We start from the raw sequence: 18,139 nt of genomic DNA, 5'->3' as shown, positions 1-18,139 counted from the left end.
TGTTAAAAAATTGTACACGGTAAATAATTAAATATAAACTTTGTGAATTCTATTAATTTATGCACAACTGTAATAAAAAATAGAAGGCAGTAACAGAAGCTTACTCGATTGGCCAATACCTCTTAGGTGAATCCATAGAGTAAGTAGAGAACATTAAACTTGAATTTAATAACAGCTCATTGGATTGGCTTGGAGCCTCTTTATAAAACTGTTAAGTGATTGACATTTACCATGCAGTTTAACTAACTGGTAAGCAGCTTGTCAACAAATGTCTATGCAGGCAATGAATAACTTATCTATATGGCTGTATATGACAGCATGGCAATGTGGTGTTGCCAGCCTGTCACAAAATATGGCCAACTCTTTAATTCAATAAGCAATTTAGAATTAGGAATAATGAAAATATCACCTTAACCTCTGTGTACATAAAGGCCAACGGTGACCCTTTTATAGGGTATATGGTGTATAATTAACAAATCCCGCTGCAGACTTTCAGTTCATTTCATGTTCAAAATCGCAGAAAACAAGCTTCGAATTAAGTAATTAAATCTGAGTTAATTTGCTTACCTGGACATTCTGCTTCCCCAGCTGCGAGCAGTGAATGCGGGCAGGTTGGCAATTGAGGCAAATCGAATTAACCAATTTCGCACTCAATCAAAGCGAGACAGTTGAGGATGCTGCTCGAAATTAAATAAAAAAATGCAATCGCAAAACTTACTGTAGAAAATAACATGGAAAATGCGTTAACAGTTCATAGAGGCTAACTGGCTTGTATTCGATGCGTTCCCGAAATCCATAACGTCAATGATAAGGAGGGAAAGACTTTGCTATTGATATATAACATAAGTCAGCTGTGCCTCACTGTAGACAAGCCTTAGAGTTCGCTCAAACTAATCGAAATATATTTTAAATTTTGATTAATATTTCTCTATATATTTGACTAAATTAGCCAGTAACAAATGCTGTCATACGTCTCTACACTTTCGACAATGCATTTCCGCCAGCCTTTCTCTTTCCTCTTAGCAAAATTGCGCTTAGAATTGAATTTGACAAAACGAAAAATCAGAGAGCTGCATTAGCTGCGGGCTTGTCAAAGGAAATTTCATGCATCAGCGGCAGCACAAAAGAACTCACAGATTTTCTTCTACTGTTATTTTTCGAGAGTTTCTCGTTATATGCATTTAGCTTTCATTTTTCTTTTACTTTTTTATTTTTTCAGGTTTTGCTTTTTGGCCAGACGGCAAATCCAAACACAGACAGTTAGCCACAGACGGTCGGCTCGCATGGACAAATAAACAAATCTCGTCAAGTGCTCAAATACACATATAGAAACAGAACAGGCAGTGCTACAGCCACAGCTACAGTAGCAAATACATTTACATACACATATACAATATTTGGCGGACAGTCCGGCAAATGTGTTTGCATTTGTCACTCGTGATGCTCTGCGGTTCTCACTTGGTGTGCGGGTGTGTGTGTGTGTGTGACTCTGGCTTAGCATGCGTCAACATTTTGGCAGCACTCTCGCATTCGCACTCGTTCCAGTTGGTTCCACTCGATCCACGCAATTAATTTGTGTATCAGAGCATCAACTAAAGTGCTAAGCAGTGGGGTGAACGGGCATCAGGTGGGGCCGCTTGGGTTGCCTCAGACGCGGGCATTAAAAATGAAACCCAAACAAACAGCAAACATCAAAAGCTGCCGAGGAACACAACAAATAAAAATAAAAATAAAAAATGATGAAAAACGAATGGCCAGCCAGGCAATATCCGGCAGCTTGGGCTGACCAAACTCGCTGACATATGGGAGCTATGGGGTCTATGTGCGCTATGAGGGCCATGGCGGTGTCTGATTTTAAGGCCGTCTGTATTGCGACCACCACAAGTGGTTAACATGTATGTGACAGCTGCTGGCATCGTTTGTAACCATCCACCAGCTAAGCACCTGAAATAATCGGGCTTACAGAATGGGCCGTAGAACACCAAAAAGTGTAAACCACTTAAAAACTTTGTGAAAAGTTTAAGCTGTCTAAACACTCTGAAACGCGATACTAAATCAATTTTATAAAATCTGTCTGAGCTAGTATATATTTATATAAATTTATATATATGTATAAAGTTTATAGTCAGCTTTTTCACAACTAACAATAAAAAGAGAAACAAACTTAAATCAGACTTAAAACTTTTGATTTGCTGATTCCGAAACGAAGCCTACAATAGAGCACCTATATAGTTTCTTTATTTGAGAGTTCATCTGACTGACATGCAGACATATCTTATCAGAATCGAATCATAATATACATTAGTTAACAATTGATGTAGGCCTAATGCCAAATGCTCCTGGCAAAGTAGCAACTGAGTTAACAATACTCCATCCAAATGCATTTGGAAGTGCAACTTTCATTAAGTTTTTAGATGGACCAAAAAACTACAGCCCTAAGGCTCATCCAACCGAAAGGCGAACGAAAACACAGAAGACACACAGACATATTGTACCTCACTTACATATTGTGTTTTTATACAGAGATTTGTTTTTTTTTTTGTGAGGATTTAAGGCTTGAACATGGAGAGTGGGTAATACAAGAGCAACAAACGGCGGACAACTTGCTACAGAGCTGAACCAGAAGCAGAACCAGCAGCAACAGCAACAAGAGCAGAAACAGCTAAACTGATGTTTTCACGCGCGAGATTTACGAGCGACGTGCATTTCGGGCACAACGTAAACGCTCTACGCTATATGTGTGTGTGTGTGCGTGTGTGTGTATGTGTGTTTATCTTGCCTGGCCGCGAAACTGGCTGGATGGCTAGTAGGCTTATGGCCATAAGAGCGGCAAACAAAAATGCGGGCCGCCGCTTCAAAACCCGGCAAAATAAAGCAACGAAATGCGCTTTGTGCCCGCTGCACACACCAGTGGCAAGCGAAAGGCAGCAGCAGGATGAGAAGGAGTGGAGGCCAGCGGATGGACTGGCAGCCAAACAAGGAGTGGCAGTTGATATCAAGCTTAAAGCATTTAAGCAACTATTTGGTATACCATTAAGAACATTTCATTTTACGTTTGAGCAAAACAATGCTGGTCGACCCCAAAAAAGGAAGCGGCCAGAAGGAGTCTCGAACCAAAGTCCAAGCACCGAGTGCCAGTCAGCTTACGGGCAATGGGCAACATTAAAAACTTCCGTTTCCGCCAAACACACACACGCATACGAAAGAAATGCAACGGAAATGCCAGAAAGTTCAAACAGGCAACAGAGGAAAACCGCGCGCCAGGCAAACACTAACAACATTAAGAAACTGAGAGAAAGAGAGAGATACATTAAGTTACACCGCTCAGCCCACTGTGCAGCCACCGTTTTTGAACTCTGCACTCTCATTACCGAAAATTGCAATAAATTTTTAGTGCAGAAAATTATTTGAAGTGCCCGCCAAACACACATAAAAACGTCCATGGCGAAATTTACGAGAAAGCATAGAAGGAGCACCGAAATGAAGGAAAGAAAAGCCAGCGCTTAACTTCGCAAAAACTCTGCAAAAGAGCAAAGAGAGAGCAGCGAGATAGAGAGAGAGAGAAAGGGGACAAGAGAGCAGATAAGGCAGTCAAGTGATTGGAAAAAACCAGCCAAGAAACATGGCAACAAACTGTTTTAATTGCTTTTGTACAAACCAAGTTTCGACTTCCTTTGATGAATGAGTTATGGCTAACAAAAATGAAAAGCTTAAATTGAATTTGCGAACTGCAATCTAATTTTTGTTCTCTTTTTGTATAGGTAATAAACGACTAGAAGTTTGCAGGAGTTTCAAATAGATTAATTGATTATTATTATTATTATTATAAATACATAAATATATTTATATATATATGTGACGTATATGGAAATTTGTATGTAGATCTATAAATATATTGAATGAATGCCGCATATATAAAAATGTTCTTTTTTCTGGATGAAATGAAAAGTCAAATTGAAAAGAGCTGTTCGGTATGTTAAATAAAATCGAATTCATTCACTTTTAAAAAGTTAATTGCACTGATCAAAGCTCGCGTATAATAGACGGACCCACATAAACACAACGAGAGCATACCACAACTTCTTTCGTGAAAAAAATAAAAATTCAACCATATTGATACTGTTTGTATTTGATTCGTAATGTTATGGCTCCAACATTCTTGTAATGATTTATTAATGACGCTTATTATTATTGCTTAATTGCTGATATTTACATGCACCCACACATAGATACACACGTGTAGCGCTGCTGAATGCACATTACGTGAATGACAGACTCTTTCCATAATTAAATTTAAATAAATATAGAACTTAAATCACGCGCAGTCAAAGGCACATTATTGCTGTTGCTATTTTGTTTGTAGCCATTTAATTGTTATAAAAATTTCATTAATTCGATTAAGTCAGAAAAATGAATATACAAATAGTTGTTCCCATTTTATTGAAAGAGCTGGACAGGCCCAGTGGGGATTGGAAAGACTCCTTGCTCATTTAAACAAAAAATATAATTGAAATTCAATTTTTATTAGCCCTGAACGCACTTGTGGGCTTTCACACTAGCTTCAGCGATTGCAATGCGTTTAATTAGTGCACTGAAATTAATTCTCAATCATTTACGAACCGAGAAAATGTAAAATAAATTATATAGTACGTTATCTGATCTTCCTGAATAATTTCTTTATATATGATTTTTAGGTGTTTTATAGAACGTCAATGATAATTATAGATCGATACCATTCTAATAAAAAATCGTATTTTATATAGTTCAACTGGAGCTAATTCCTTCCTTCATATATACTGAAACCTCTATATATATATATATATATATATATATATATATATATATATATATATATATATATATATATATATATATATATATATATATATATATATATATATATATATATAAAATATATATATAATTTATTGTATGAATGATTTATAATAACGAGCTCGCCGTTCGCGCTACATTTTCAATCGTTGCTCGTTGCCGTCGAATCGTTAAATAATATTTAAAAATTTTTGCAATTAATTTTTAAGCGTTTTTAAAGCTTATTTTAATTCATTCATTAAGCGTAAAGCTGGCCTTAACAGCAACGCTCGCTTCATGCAAATCCACATAAATGAAATCGGTCCCTAGTCGAACTGTTTGCTGACTGAGTTGACAAAGAAGTTCACTGCTGGTCCATGCCTGGGCGTTAATCAACGTGGCATCGGCCCAAACCTCTTTGACTACCTTCACACTTTATGGGCATTGTTGGCGCATTGTCTCGCTTGATTATGCCCGACAGATTTTGATGCTGGTGCTGGTTTTTTATGCGCGCGGGCTCATGACACGCAGACACATAAATTTCACATGCCCAGACTCCGGGCAAAGCCAAAGGACCTGCAGCTTGAATACGCAACGATTTTGCATATAAAACACTCGCAAAACAATGCAATAGTCACCCTGAATTGAGATTTCTCTGCCCTCATCGACACTGAAACGCAGTGTTTGCTTATAATTTGCACGGCCAGACAAAGCTTAACAAAAAATGCGGAATAAAGTTAAGTTGGATTTCCTCTAATATTGCTTCTAAGTTTGGTTTCATAATAAGCTGGCACAATTTCTTCCCTGTTTTATACCTGAATTGAAGATTGCAAATGAAAAAAATCTCAAAAATGTTAAGAGATTTTGCTAGAATATTTATTCATCACTGAGAGCTAGCCAGCATGGCTCGGCTGAGCTTACCTTTCTCTCTCATTCTCTCCAAGCATTTATATTCCAAATATATATATTCACAATATATTCATCAAATTACAATAAAATTGAAATATAAACAAAGGCTGAACAGCTGCTTTCACTATGTCTGCCAAATAATTTAGTAAATATTAACACAAATAAATTTGATTGATTAAATATGACTTTTTGTAAATGATCTTAGTTAAATTTTTAAATGTTACTTTTTTAAATATAAATAATATTACGTTGTATTACTTTTATCATGTAAATAAGTGTATTTTTTTCACTTTTTACTTTCATTTTTTGGTCCTTTATTTTTCTTTATTATTTTATATAAAATTTCTTACAGTGATCTACTAAAAATGCATATTGTTTCATCTTTAATTTCTATGCTCTAATTCGTTGCTGTCTGTGCAGGCATGCTCAAGTGAATATTAAGGTAGAACAAATGAGGTTCAGCAATACACACACAAAGCAAATGCACCAAAATGAAACAGAAATTCTGTGTGTGTGTGCGTGTGAATGGGTGTAAGCGTTAGCCGACTCCAATAATTTAAGCACAATTTATGGCATTAGGCTAAAGATACGCAGCCCAGACCAGAGACTGACTAACAGCCCCGCCCACTAAAAGTGGTCAATGGCCCAGACAAAAAAAAGAAAAAAAGAAAAAGACAAGCAAATGTTTGCCGTTATTCTATTCTTTTTACTGTTTTTGTCTGCTTCTAATCCTTGCACACACTCACATAGACATAAACAGAGAGAGAGAGAGAGAGTATGTAAGAGCAGCATTCATTGGGCATAAATCAAATGTGTTTGCTATGTGTGTGCGTGTGCGCGTGTGTTTATGTAAGTTGTCTTGGCTTTTGCTGCTGTTGCGTAGTGTTAATTAGTATTTAATCTATGAACCATAAATAAATCCCTTTTTTGGCAAAGGACACTCAATTTCATTGCCACCATGCTTTTGTTGCGCCTTAATAAATTGCCAATTATGTGTCATGGAAGTTAAGTCAACTAATTGCTGCTCTTACTTTGTGTGTGTGTGTAAGTGTGTGAATGTGCGTGAGTTTTGAGAACCGAGCAGAAAATAGAAGAGATCAAAGCGCAAAATTTTTAAAAAAATCTTCAATCTTGCAACATTTCTCGCTCTCTTAAGATATTAAACTTCACTTAAAAGATAGTATCTTGAGCAAAACAAGGCCAAAAGTGCGTATTAAATAGGACAAAAATGTACTAATAATTATAATATATATAATATATTTTCTACGGACTTCATCAATCTCAGTAATGAATTGTTCCAAAATATTGCTAAAGAATTTATAGAAGACTTATTGTCTAGTTTCTTTATGAATTCAATTGTAAGGCAATGTTTAGTCGACAAATATTTTATAAATTATATAAAGTAGCATAAAAGATATTTTTGTTATATATTCTAAATTTAATTATGCCCCACAGCTGCTTCGAGCTATTATAAATTCACACGAAACATAACAACTGCTTAGTAAATAAGCAAATATTTCACATCTTAGTTATTTTTAGACTGATTATCTGCTGACACAGCCATGCAGTGAAAAACGTACAATATGCCAAGTGCCTCTGCATTTTCAAGCTTGCTTTTAGTTTTCCAACGGCAAACAATCAAATTTTCCACTGAGCTAGCAAACATTTATTCAATGTGTGCGTGTGTGTTGTCTTTTGATGGTGCTTGAAGCGCCAATAAAACATTTTAATTGATTGGGCGCTAAGCTGTTGCCAAACACCCAACTAAAACCCACCAAGTCCCAATGTCAAACGAGCCACCGCCCACCATCCAATACGTATTCGCTTTTCGTTGGCGCCATCTGTTGGCTGTTGGCTGTGGGCGCTAAAAACTAATGCGTACATTTGCATTGCAAATTGCGCATTTTAAAGCGCGACAATTACAATATAGAGTAGCTCCCCTGCTCCCACGGCAACCCACCCCATTCCACAAAGCATCTGCGATCCCAAACACTGTCTTCAAAAGCAATTAGCGATTAGCGTGTAAAACTTTTAAGCATCAGCCGTTACGCATACATCCAAAAAAGGAGGGGGCAACTGTACGTGGGTGTGATTGTGTATGTGTGTGAACACATTAGCTTGTTCTGTCACAATTTCTTTTATTTGTATTTTCTACAATTTGCATCGCTGTTGCTGCTGTTGTTGTTGTTGTTGTTGTTGTTGGCAGCGCAATTCGCAATTTGCAATCGCTCATTGATTTTGCTCATCAGATTTTCTCGTTGATTTTAAATGCATTCGCAATTTCCTGACTTTCTGTTTTAATTGTGCGCATTAAAATCAGCGCATCGATGCATTTTTAATTCAAATTAAAAATCGTTCGCTCCAATAACAATTTTGCGGTAAGTGTGGCTGCAGAGACAGCAGGTGCATGCATCATTGCCAACTGAGCAAGAAGAGGTATTTGCATTCAAAGAGAAAAAAAACAGAATTAAAAGCGAAAACAACAAAATTGAGTGCTCTGAAAAATTTGAGTACAGGCAGGCAAATGGACATTCAGCAAGTGTTGAGGGATTAGTTGAAATGTTTAAGGCTGATGCTAAAACAGTATGGAAAATATAAAGGAGAATAAGAACAATTAAAGAGAGGGAGAGAGTAATAGAGAGAGAGAGAGAGTGTGAAAGAGAGAGACAGAGAGAGAGATGGAGAGAGGGAGAGGACGAGCGAAATAGAGAGTGGGAGAAAGAGAAAGGACAGCAAATTTCAAACTCTAGACGTTTAAGAATATATCTTAAACGAAAAATGTAAAAACTAAATGCTTGAGGATATTGAATAGTTGTGCTACAATGAAACAAACATAAATTATTAAAAAAAAACCAAGTAACCACTACAAAAACACATTAAAAACTCGACGCAAACAAATGAATTCCCAAAACAAACACCAGACAACACAACATAAGACACACAATAAAAACGCAACAAAAACAAATTCCACGGAAACATAATTAAAATACTAAAATAATGAACGACAAAAAAGATAGCATAGGCCCTATTGAAAACTTCACAGATGACTTGATCATCCACCCACAGTATGATGAAAAGTTTCTTCAGGAACCATCAAAAGTTGAAGACACAATACAGTTTCTTGAAAGCATGCTTAATAGCAACAAAACGGAGGAGTAAGTAAAAAATAGCTCTCCATATATAATCATATACTATCATTCATTCAGTATTAAGAAGACGCAAAAGAAGACGGAAATAAAGCCGGACGTCTCTGATAGTGTCACGGATAGCAACTTTATAATTTTTACACGTTTGCAGAATGATCGATTTTCGTTAAAGAGAAAGACAAAGATTAAGCTCGATATTAATATGAATCAGTTCACATTCATGCGGCAAATTGATAAAAGCGTCCAAGAACGCATGCAAGCGCGCATCGAGCGTGAAAGAGTTGCCAACAATTTCCGCAGGTGAGTCAGGAATCCATACTTAACACACCGTGGAATATATTGTAATTCATCCAGGTTGGGCAACTCCGCCTATCGCAAAGCACAGTTCAGCACTGCGATCGAATTATACAACCATGGCTTGGATTATGTAAATGATACTCCTGTTCTGTACCTAAATCGTGCCTGTTGCTATATTAGGTACGCATGTCTCAGATACAAGATTCTTTTTGGCGTTTTAATAATTCCCTTCTTTAGACTTCGCGACTTTAAGCGCGCCATTATAGATTGTGATTATATTCTGCATAAATTCGATCCGAAACATATACGAGCTTGGCTCTATCGGGCTCTTTCCTTTAAACGTCTTCATGTAGAGAACAGTTTTAATGAATGCATATCAGAAGTAAAGCGTCTGAATTCCAGGGATATTGCATTTATTGATGGGTTTTTGGAAAGGATGCGCTCTGCACCCTAAAAGCGCTCAAAAAATTATGTGTAAATTTCAATTGCAAACCTTTTGGCATGAATAATTTACATTCAGTTTGCGCAGATAAATTACTGTCGATAATTAAAATTGCAATCATTCAGATACAAATGAATTTCTTTATATTCCGATTCAAATTAACTGAGGTTCAGGTATACAAATAAAAAGTTTAGATAGAAGTTACGTTATACGGCTTAAGGCGAACCAGCAAAGTTGGTTTGCAAATTGAACCTATTCCGAAAGGTATTCCAGTCGAACCATTAACCCAACCGGTACGTTCGGCTGGCAAACCCTAATTTTGTGTTCGCTGAAACCATTAACCAAAGATTTGATCATTTCACTTATCTCTAGTGTTTCACACACACATATACACTAGGACAAACTTCTTAAGTAATGTCATAAGTTAATTTTCACACTTAAGAGCACTTACTTTTAATCGATTGGCTTTTGAGCGGATGTGAAGCCTGGTCAACCCTTCTGCCGAGCATAAAAGCCATCATCAAGGGCAATCAGTTAGGATTATCGCCCGGCGTGTCTGTGCCTGCGTTTGCTTCTATTCAGCTACACTCTTTTCTACGTTTTTCTCATTTCCGTTTCTATATGGCCAGCGCTATCGACTTCATCGCCAGCCACTCAATGGCCAGACAACACCTTCGACTTCAGGATGAGCTCTGCGAACAACTTTCAGTTGATTAGCTGTGCACTTTTGTTCCCTAATTAACTGCAAGTAACTCGCTCATAAAAGTCGACGAAGACAGTCCAGAGGAAAAAGGAGTCAAGAAAATGCCAAGCAATTGATTTTTATGACTGGGCTAAAAGAAACGCAATTGAAAAATTAATTGAAAGTCTCGAGCAGCGCTTGTGTTGTGCATGTCCGAACTATGCATAAAGTGCACTAAAGTAAAAGCAGATGGCCGGCAAGTTATTAGAGTTTTTGGGTGCACTTTCAGTCAATTTGATTTTTTAATTAAGTTTATTACGGCAAATGGCATAAAATTTGATATGGTTTAGTTCATTTCTGGGTCACTTTGCTAACGACTCGTGTTGTGAGCTTTCGGATCGAAGCAAGATGTTTGGGAAATGCACTCGGCTTGAGCCCATTTCCCCCTCAGTCTAACACTAATACGTTCCTAATGCCTTTCACTTCGGTGTCCGCTGCAGAGCATTCAAATAATTTCATTTATATTTTGTGTATATATTTTTGTCTATATATATATGCATATACATAAACACATATTTGTGCGACATTTGATTTACTTACTTTTGATGCAAATTTTTTTCTCATATTTCTGTACGTTTGATTTTGTGAAATTTGTGAACTTTGAGTATGAGCAATGCACTATTTGTATAGTTCATTTCAATGTTGATTTTCATTTAATATTTAGATTTGTCTTTTGTTTAACGTGAACTATACTTAACGCCTAACATCGATGGTCAAGATATAGTATGAGAAATTATTTGGAGACTTCAATTTAGTTGATTTGATTTTATCGACTAATAGAAGATTAAATGTTCAACATCTGTTTCTTCATCACAGGATGCCATAGGAGAATTTGAAAAATTATCAGTGTGTATAGTTTAAGATCATATACTAAAGCTCCAACTCTCTAGATGCTGTCGGTTACTAGATCGCAGCGTGGCAGCTATATCGACTCAAAAAATTCATGTATATATTGGGACTTTCACGAGCCCTTCTGCCTTTTGAATTTCATTTTCCACTTTCAATGAGCTCTGAGTAGAAAAAGGAAACCCTACTGAATTATACTGTTGTACTTCATCCAAATCTTAAGATGGCGATGTGACATCGAGAAGAGTCAATAGAGAATTTGCTTTCAGTTAATGTTTTTAGCCAAGCAATCCGTCTTTATGTGCAACAACTAAAATGTTTCCATGGGACGTTGGCATTAGATGCCAAGTATAATTACTGCATTTAATTTCATGAATCGACATTTCGTTTTAACTTTGAAAACACGCGCAAGCCACAAAATTAATATCAACTTAACCACAAAGCAGCGCGCATAAAAGCGCGAGAAATTCGCAAAGTTATTTTACGGTTTTAATAAATTTCCAATATGTGCGGCACACCTGATCCACCAGCAGTCCACAAGGAAATTGTGGACGAGGAGGGCGGCGTTAAGCCCAAAACGGACATAAAATAAAATGAAAATGTAATTTATTGGGTGGGGGTTGGCGATGGAGAGCTCTACTACAATACAGGGTCACGAAGTTAATACCTCTGGTTATATCTCTAAAAGCAGCGCAAGCAATGCCCGACCATGCGCCATTTACGAGTTGTCGTGTGTAGCACATTGCGTATACGCAACATGTGCGTGTCGTAAACATTTTGTGCGCTGCTCTCTGCCATCTAGTTTACGTATTTAACATCGAAATGTGTTTAATTGCAAAAAATGCAATTTATATGCGTATGGGTGCTCAGCGAGAAGCTATCTCAAAGAGAGAAGCAGACACGAATTAGGGAGGAAAGGAGGTAATTAAAGTCCAGTTGGCGGAGACAACACTCCCAAGGAGAGTTTTCCATTGTTAGTTCAATCGCATGGAATAATTTATTAATTAACTACAATTCGAATGAATGAATGAACGATTACAGTTGCTGCCAGTACCACAGTCGGTTGTAGATGTGACTGAGCCATGAAATGGGGAGCTGCAAGCGAAGCCAGATAGAGTGTGTAAGACGGCAACAGCTGTTGCTAGAGATGGACTCGTGACGACATAAATCGAAAGGGAAATACGATTGACAAATAAATGTATTAGCATATTTAATCTGAAATATATTTGAATGAAAGTAAACTATAAAAACAAATAAAGTATTTTTGCTCAATTATTTGCTTGAGAACGAAACAAAACATGAATGTTAAATATTGAAAATTGTATGTTATCATATATATTTATAAATGAGCTTATTTAAATGTCCTTCTCTTCCTATGAACAATATATGATTTATATCAAATACTTTTATTCATTTCATTTATTTAAATGTCCTTCTCTTTCCTAGATCCATCATTGCTCATTGTGATCAAAGGACTGAAATATTGACACTTAACTTAAAATTGATCTTACAATATATATCGTATTGGTATAGACAGCTACACGCGTTCAGCTCTAGCATCCGCTGGAGTTAGCTGCCGCAAGACGACAATTTGCCATTGCACGTAACGGGAAAATCAATTAAAAGCGCTTTATGTGCGCGACAGTCTTCGGTTCAAGCTGCTGGGACAAGTTTAGCGCCTTGGCAAGTGGAACTTTGTTAGTTTCTAATTAATTGTAACAGTTACAGAGCGCACCTCGCAGCAGCAACAGCAGCAGCAGCAGCTGTGCCACAGCCAAGTTGGGTTGAGGTGGTAGCAATTGGCCATCCTTAGTTATTTATGTCAAATGCTCAACATTATTTATGTTGCATATTGGGCGCTTTGTATTCGCAGTAAATTAACCAGAAATAGTCGAACTTCAGTATGTACTCCCCCAACTGGGCAGCGGCAACGGCAGCAGTCGCAGCTGCCAATATCGTTTTTGTTTTCAGTTTTCAGTTATGACAATTTTATATGGCTGATTGGAAGCAACATTTAATTTCGTTCACCAATTAATGAAACAAACACTAATTATTACAACTATTATTATAATGTATCTGATTGCATTCCAAGTATATGAACCAAAAATAATATTTTTATTCATTTCAATATTTAAATTTAAATTTAAATTTAAATCTAACGAAAATTTATTTTAACTCTAATAAAAATGTCTTAATTCATACGGAATCATGTATATAAATATATATATTTAAATGCTTAAATAGTTATAAAAGAAAGTTGCGAGTTTTCATTTATTTAAAATTCAAAGCTCACAAGATCAAGAATAGTTCCCTCTACCATTGGCGCTTAAGCGAATTCGTACAAATAAAATTACTGCTTCAATATTTGAATACTTTAATAGAGCTTAGGCTCTCCCTGGCAACCTTCAATTAAGCCCCATCTTAAGCCTTACCTCTTATTGCCATTTGGTTTTATGGCTTCATTTAATATCAAGTTATTTTATCTCACTCGCATTGAGACACCTATCTATAATTACCAGAAAATTGCTGAGCTGCAGAGCAATAGTCAACATTGTGGCACGATTTGGTACAGAACGAAACAACTGTTCCCCAAGCAAAAAGCTACACAAAATGCGCTTTGTGCACCCACTCTTAAATATGTTGAAATAAAAAATTGAATGGAATCCCATGTTCATTTCCGTTTTGGTAGCCCCAAGCGCCATTGTGTGTGTTCACGTGTGTGTGTGTATGCTGTCAATGGCTATCAATGGAAGTCGACCCTCTAGGCGCCAAGTCCAAGTAAGCCGCACACGTAAAAAAGGCCAACGGAAACGGAAAAGGCTTAACAGCTGCGTTTAGACGGCTGAAAGAGCTGCCAACTCGACAGAGAGAGAGAGAGAGAGAGAGAGAAGGGGCAGAGGCGTTCGACAGTGGGCGACAGTTGTTGCTGGACACTCATGGCATAAGCGCCATAATCATGAAAATTGTCAGTACATAATGCCTCAAAGGCCGTCATCGAAGCTGAAAAGCCGGAAAAGGTTTTTATTCGCAACTTTACTTACTTTACACGCTTGACTCCGAGAAAGAAGCCTCTGTAAAATTTGTAGAGCGGAAAGTAATTTTCTTGCTCTTTTTTATTTCCAACGTTCCCTTTTTTACGAGTCGATTTTCGCTTAGAAACTGCCCATCACTCCACGCCCTCAAAGAAAATCTTGCCATCACAAGAAAAAAATGAAATTGGTAAAGAAAAGTTCACAAGCCGCACTTTGATTTTGTTGCCTGCCATCTTCGGAATGCCCTAACTAAATATCATCGAATCTCTCGATAAAACATGTAACATAAATTCGTTAATTATTCAATATTAGAACTATCAAGTAGAGCTGAAAATTAATGAATATGGTTCTTAGTTGAAGCTTTTGTTATGGCAAATTTGATATTTAAGTATTAATATGGAGGCATCTATCTCATTGTATATAAATATATAGATACACAGAAATGCATAGAGGTATATTATAATATAAATTATTTGCTAATTAAATTTAATAAATATTTGTATTTTTTGGTTTGGTTAGATATGCAATAAATAAATATTTATAGTTTGCGTGCTCAGCACATACCCTATCAGAATATATCGAACTGAATATACTTCATTTAAAAGTATTAACTTAAATATTAAAATACATGATTTATATATATATATACTCTTTATAGAGTATTTCCTAGTCGGTATTCACTCATCCTGCTATTTCTTTTTGTTGCCGCTGCTTGCGTTAGCAAAAAGCAACTTTTGCACGTTTCGATTGTGTACAGTTTTTATGGCTTTTTGATTTTTTCACTTATTGGCCCTGACCCCGGGCAGCTTGCCTCGCTCTGGCCCTGGCCTTGATCAATGATAGGCGTGGCTGCCCAAAAGGCACTTAAATAATTACAAAATAATGGATGGGCGATGCCCAAACTAAGGACACTTCGCTCATAGCTACTTGGCCAAACTGACAAAAGGCATCGAGAACTGTGGATCTGCGAACGCATCTTTATCGATAACCTGTACATAATGCAAATCGTGCTCGTGCTCAAGTGCCAGTCAACACTTTGGAAACTCCTTCACTTTGCTCAACAACGTGTTGACAGTCAGTCAGCCAGAGAGTCATTGAGGCGCAGAAGCATAGCGGCATAGAGGCAAAGGTATGCAAATATTTGTAAAAAGGAAAATCAGTAAAAGTGCCTCGGGGCCAGGGCTTGTCAATTTGCAGTCACTTTGAGTTGTAGTCCGCTTTTTGTAAATATTTAATGGACCAGAATGCAAGAGAACAAACCTTAGCTGTGTTTACACAACAGTTTAGGATTCAAGCAGAAGCTTAAGTCAATTGCACACAGACTTAATTCGGAGTGAAATTGAAAATAATAGAAATGATAATTAATCTGAAAATACATAGATTAAGTATAAAGCAGAAATACGAGAAGATGGAAAAAATCAAACTTGGTTCGCCTTTATAATAAATATCTGTAAAATCGCTTGCGATTTACTCATTAAGCTTATATATTTACTCATTAAGCTTATATATTTTTGGTTCAATATAAAACTTTTGCCTGTGGACATCTGCCCACAATAAAATTGCCCAACACGCAAATACCATTTATTGATAACGAATTTGCAAGTGTGGCCACGCCCCCTTTTTAAACTAAAAAATTCAGTGATCAATGCAAATGCACGTATATGTATAATAAATACAAATAAATAAAATTGCAAAAAAGCTCAATAAAATATTGAAAATATATTTCGCATTTGTTACAAAGAAAAAAAATTGATTTTTTTGCGAGAAATAAATAAAATTAAATTATATGGCGAATATATAAAAAACAATGAGCAATTAAAAAAATAAACACGTCTGCTCCGAGCATTTTACACAGGCGAACAAGTTGCAAATAAATAAAATACAAATGCAAATAAATAAATACATTTTTGTAGATTTCAATGCGATTGAATTTGTTTCAGTTCGCATTTCCTCCTCGTTTATTTTGCATATTTTTTGTCTTCTGATATTTCGTGCATATGAGAAATGTTTTACAATTTCCACTATCCAGAACAGTAAATATTTTAAGTGTTGTCTATACACATATATATAAAGTTTTTTTCATGCCAGCCTGTCATTTATATTTCAATTTTAATTTATATGCTATTGAATACTCGTTTTTCTGTGTATTGAGGAGGCGGCAATACCACGCCCCATTTTATTCGACTGATTGAAAAAGCTCATAAGTTAAATGTTTGCAGCTTTCTTGGGGGCGTGTCCGCGGGCGAAACACGACAAAGCGAAATTGCGAATATTGCTAAACTCAATTCTTTATTATATTTATTGACTAACAAATAAACCCGTAAACGTAAATAAATGCCATGAGCAGATATAAAAACGTTTATTAAATTAATAAAAAAAATTGCATGTAAAGGTAATTTTAATGAGACATTTAAAGCAGAAAACTAAATTTAATTCTGCATAAATATCATAATAAACACTATGGCCGGAAATATAATAGGAAAAAACAAATAGGAGAAAGTAAAACTATTAAATGGTTCGAAAATCATTTCGTTTCATACAACAAAAGCCAGATTTGATATTGATTTATAAGTCTTTTAATGTGTATATTTAAACACAAATCTTCTATTCAATTACTAAGTTAATTTATCCTAATATTAAAGACTTTAACTCTATATATATCCGAAGGTTTTATTTATTGATCTAAAATTTCTTGGCAGGTATTTTCTAGTCGAGAGTTCTTGATTTTTTCCTAGTTTTCTCATAATATGTCTTTCTTATGCTTTTTTTGAATCTTAATAATTTTGCAACAGTTGCAAATCATAATTTCCTACAGAGCACAGGGTATTTACTAGTCTCTAACTTCAAAACTGCAACTTAATTAAATTACATTTAGAAAACAAAGAGAGTTGCTCCTGCTATATTTACTTATGATTATAATGCGGTCTCACTGCCTGAATGTCTATTCATGAATCTCCCATCTGCATATCTCCAACTCCATTTTCATTCTCAGCTTATTTTCAATCTCCGTCTGCCTCTTTTTCTTCGCTCTGTTTGAGCTTTGTGGTTGGGAAAAGTTTTGTGGTCGCTGCGCTTTGATTTAGCGTTTGAGAATGCGGCTTGCAATATTTTAGCATATTAAATTAGAGCAAATGGCGGCAAATGGAAACTGAGTCCTGTGCGCCATCCAAAGACGTTCTGTGACGGAGGCTGAGTAGCGGCTCAGTTGTTTGAGTGACAAATTTAAGTGCGACATCTAAATAAGTAATGGACAAACGACTCTCTTTCTCTCTCTCTCTTCCTCTTCTGTCTCTGCCTTTGAATCAAAGAATAATACTCAAGTCCAAGCCGCGACTTAGCTGTTGAATAAACAAGTTTTGCATTTGTTTCATGAATTTAACTGAAAATCGGCTTAGTAAGCCAACTGGCAGCGTCATTCTCATTATTGCTCTTATGCCCTTACGAAAGGCATGCGCGCTAATTGAAGCAACTTGTCGATACTTCACGATTTCTTTGGAAACACATTAGTTAAATGTTTATTTATATTTAGCATTTATTGAAGTAAACCACATTGTTAAATAAATTCACTTAATCACACTTTCTTGGTAAACTTTCGGAACGAAAAATTAATATCTGTTTGTAAAACGCGTTGCATTTATTACTCTAGCCAGATGAAAACCTTACGAGTAGAGGATATCTGTTTGTCTCTGTTTTATGGTAAGAATATGTAATTTGTTTGATATATTTTAGTAAACATTATTCTGATCGTTAGTTAGCTTTATACCATAGCTTTATAGAATACGTTTTTAGTATATTCTATATTTGAATAGAGTATTAACAATTCGACGTGAATTGAGTAACTGATAGCAAACAAATTTCTAATGACTAACGGTTGAGGCACCTTTTCTGTTCAATTTCATGACACAAGAAACCA

The 18,139-nt window shown here is 36.0% G+C and overlaps 1 protein-coding gene and 1 long non-coding RNA gene across 5 annotated transcripts in view; one reads left to right on the top strand and one right to left on the bottom strand.

The window, feature by feature from the left end:
* The window catches only part of LOC111604943, a 59,866-nt gene extending 58,927 nt beyond the window's left edge, over positions 1-939 (bottom strand). Inside the window, exon 1 of the long non-coding RNA XR_002751781.1 lies at positions 719-939. This is a non-coding gene — a long non-coding RNA (uncharacterized LOC111604943). The remainder of the gene's footprint in view (positions 1-718) is intronic.
* Positions 940-8,577: 7,638 nt separating this feature from the next.
* Positions 8,578-12,782, top strand: LOC111604832 (tetratricopeptide repeat protein 12). Of its 4 annotated transcripts, none has more exons than XM_023323056.2 (4): positions 8,578-8,876; positions 8,928-9,167; positions 9,222-9,344; positions 9,402-9,667. In XM_023323056.2, exons 1-4 carry the CDS (start codon positions 8,719-8,721, stop codon positions 9,616-9,618), a joined length of 738 nt encoding a protein of 245 aa, XP_023178824.1. In that variant the 5' UTR covers positions 8,578-8,718; the 3' UTR covers positions 9,619-9,667. The 4 variants fall into 4 exon arrangements, with proteins under 4 accessions (XP_023178824.1, XP_023178825.1, XP_023178826.1 ...); XM_023323058.2 differs by having other exon boundaries at positions 8,795-8,876; positions 8,935-9,167; positions 9,402-9,735; XM_023323059.2 differs by having other exon boundaries at positions 8,796-8,876; positions 8,938-9,167; positions 9,402-9,735.
* The last annotated feature ends 5,357 nt before the right edge of the window (positions 12,783-18,139 follow it).

Source organism: Drosophila hydei, unplaced genomic scaffold (assembly GCF_003285905.1).
Source record: "Drosophila hydei strain 15085-1641.00,03,60 unplaced genomic scaffold, DhydRS2 tig00000063-arrow-pilon, whole genome shotgun sequence".
Classification (NCBI taxonomy): domain Eukaryota; kingdom Metazoa; phylum Arthropoda; class Insecta; order Diptera; family Drosophilidae; genus Drosophila; species Drosophila hydei.
This window is presented reverse-complemented; position numbering and strand designations above follow the sequence as displayed.

Coding starts and splice junctions, on each gene's coding strand:
- LOC111604832 (XM_023323056.2), top strand. CDS start 8,719: ATGAACGACAAAAAAGATAGCATAGGCCCTATTGAAAACTTCACAGAT. Junction 8,877..8,927: donor AATAGCAACAAAACGGAGGA/GTAAGTAAAAAA, acceptor TCATTCATTCAG/TATTAAGAAGACGCAAAAGA. Junction 9,168..9,221: donor GTTGCCAACAATTTCCGCAG/GTGAGTCAGGAA, acceptor TAATTCATCCAG/GTTGGGCAACTCCGCCTATC.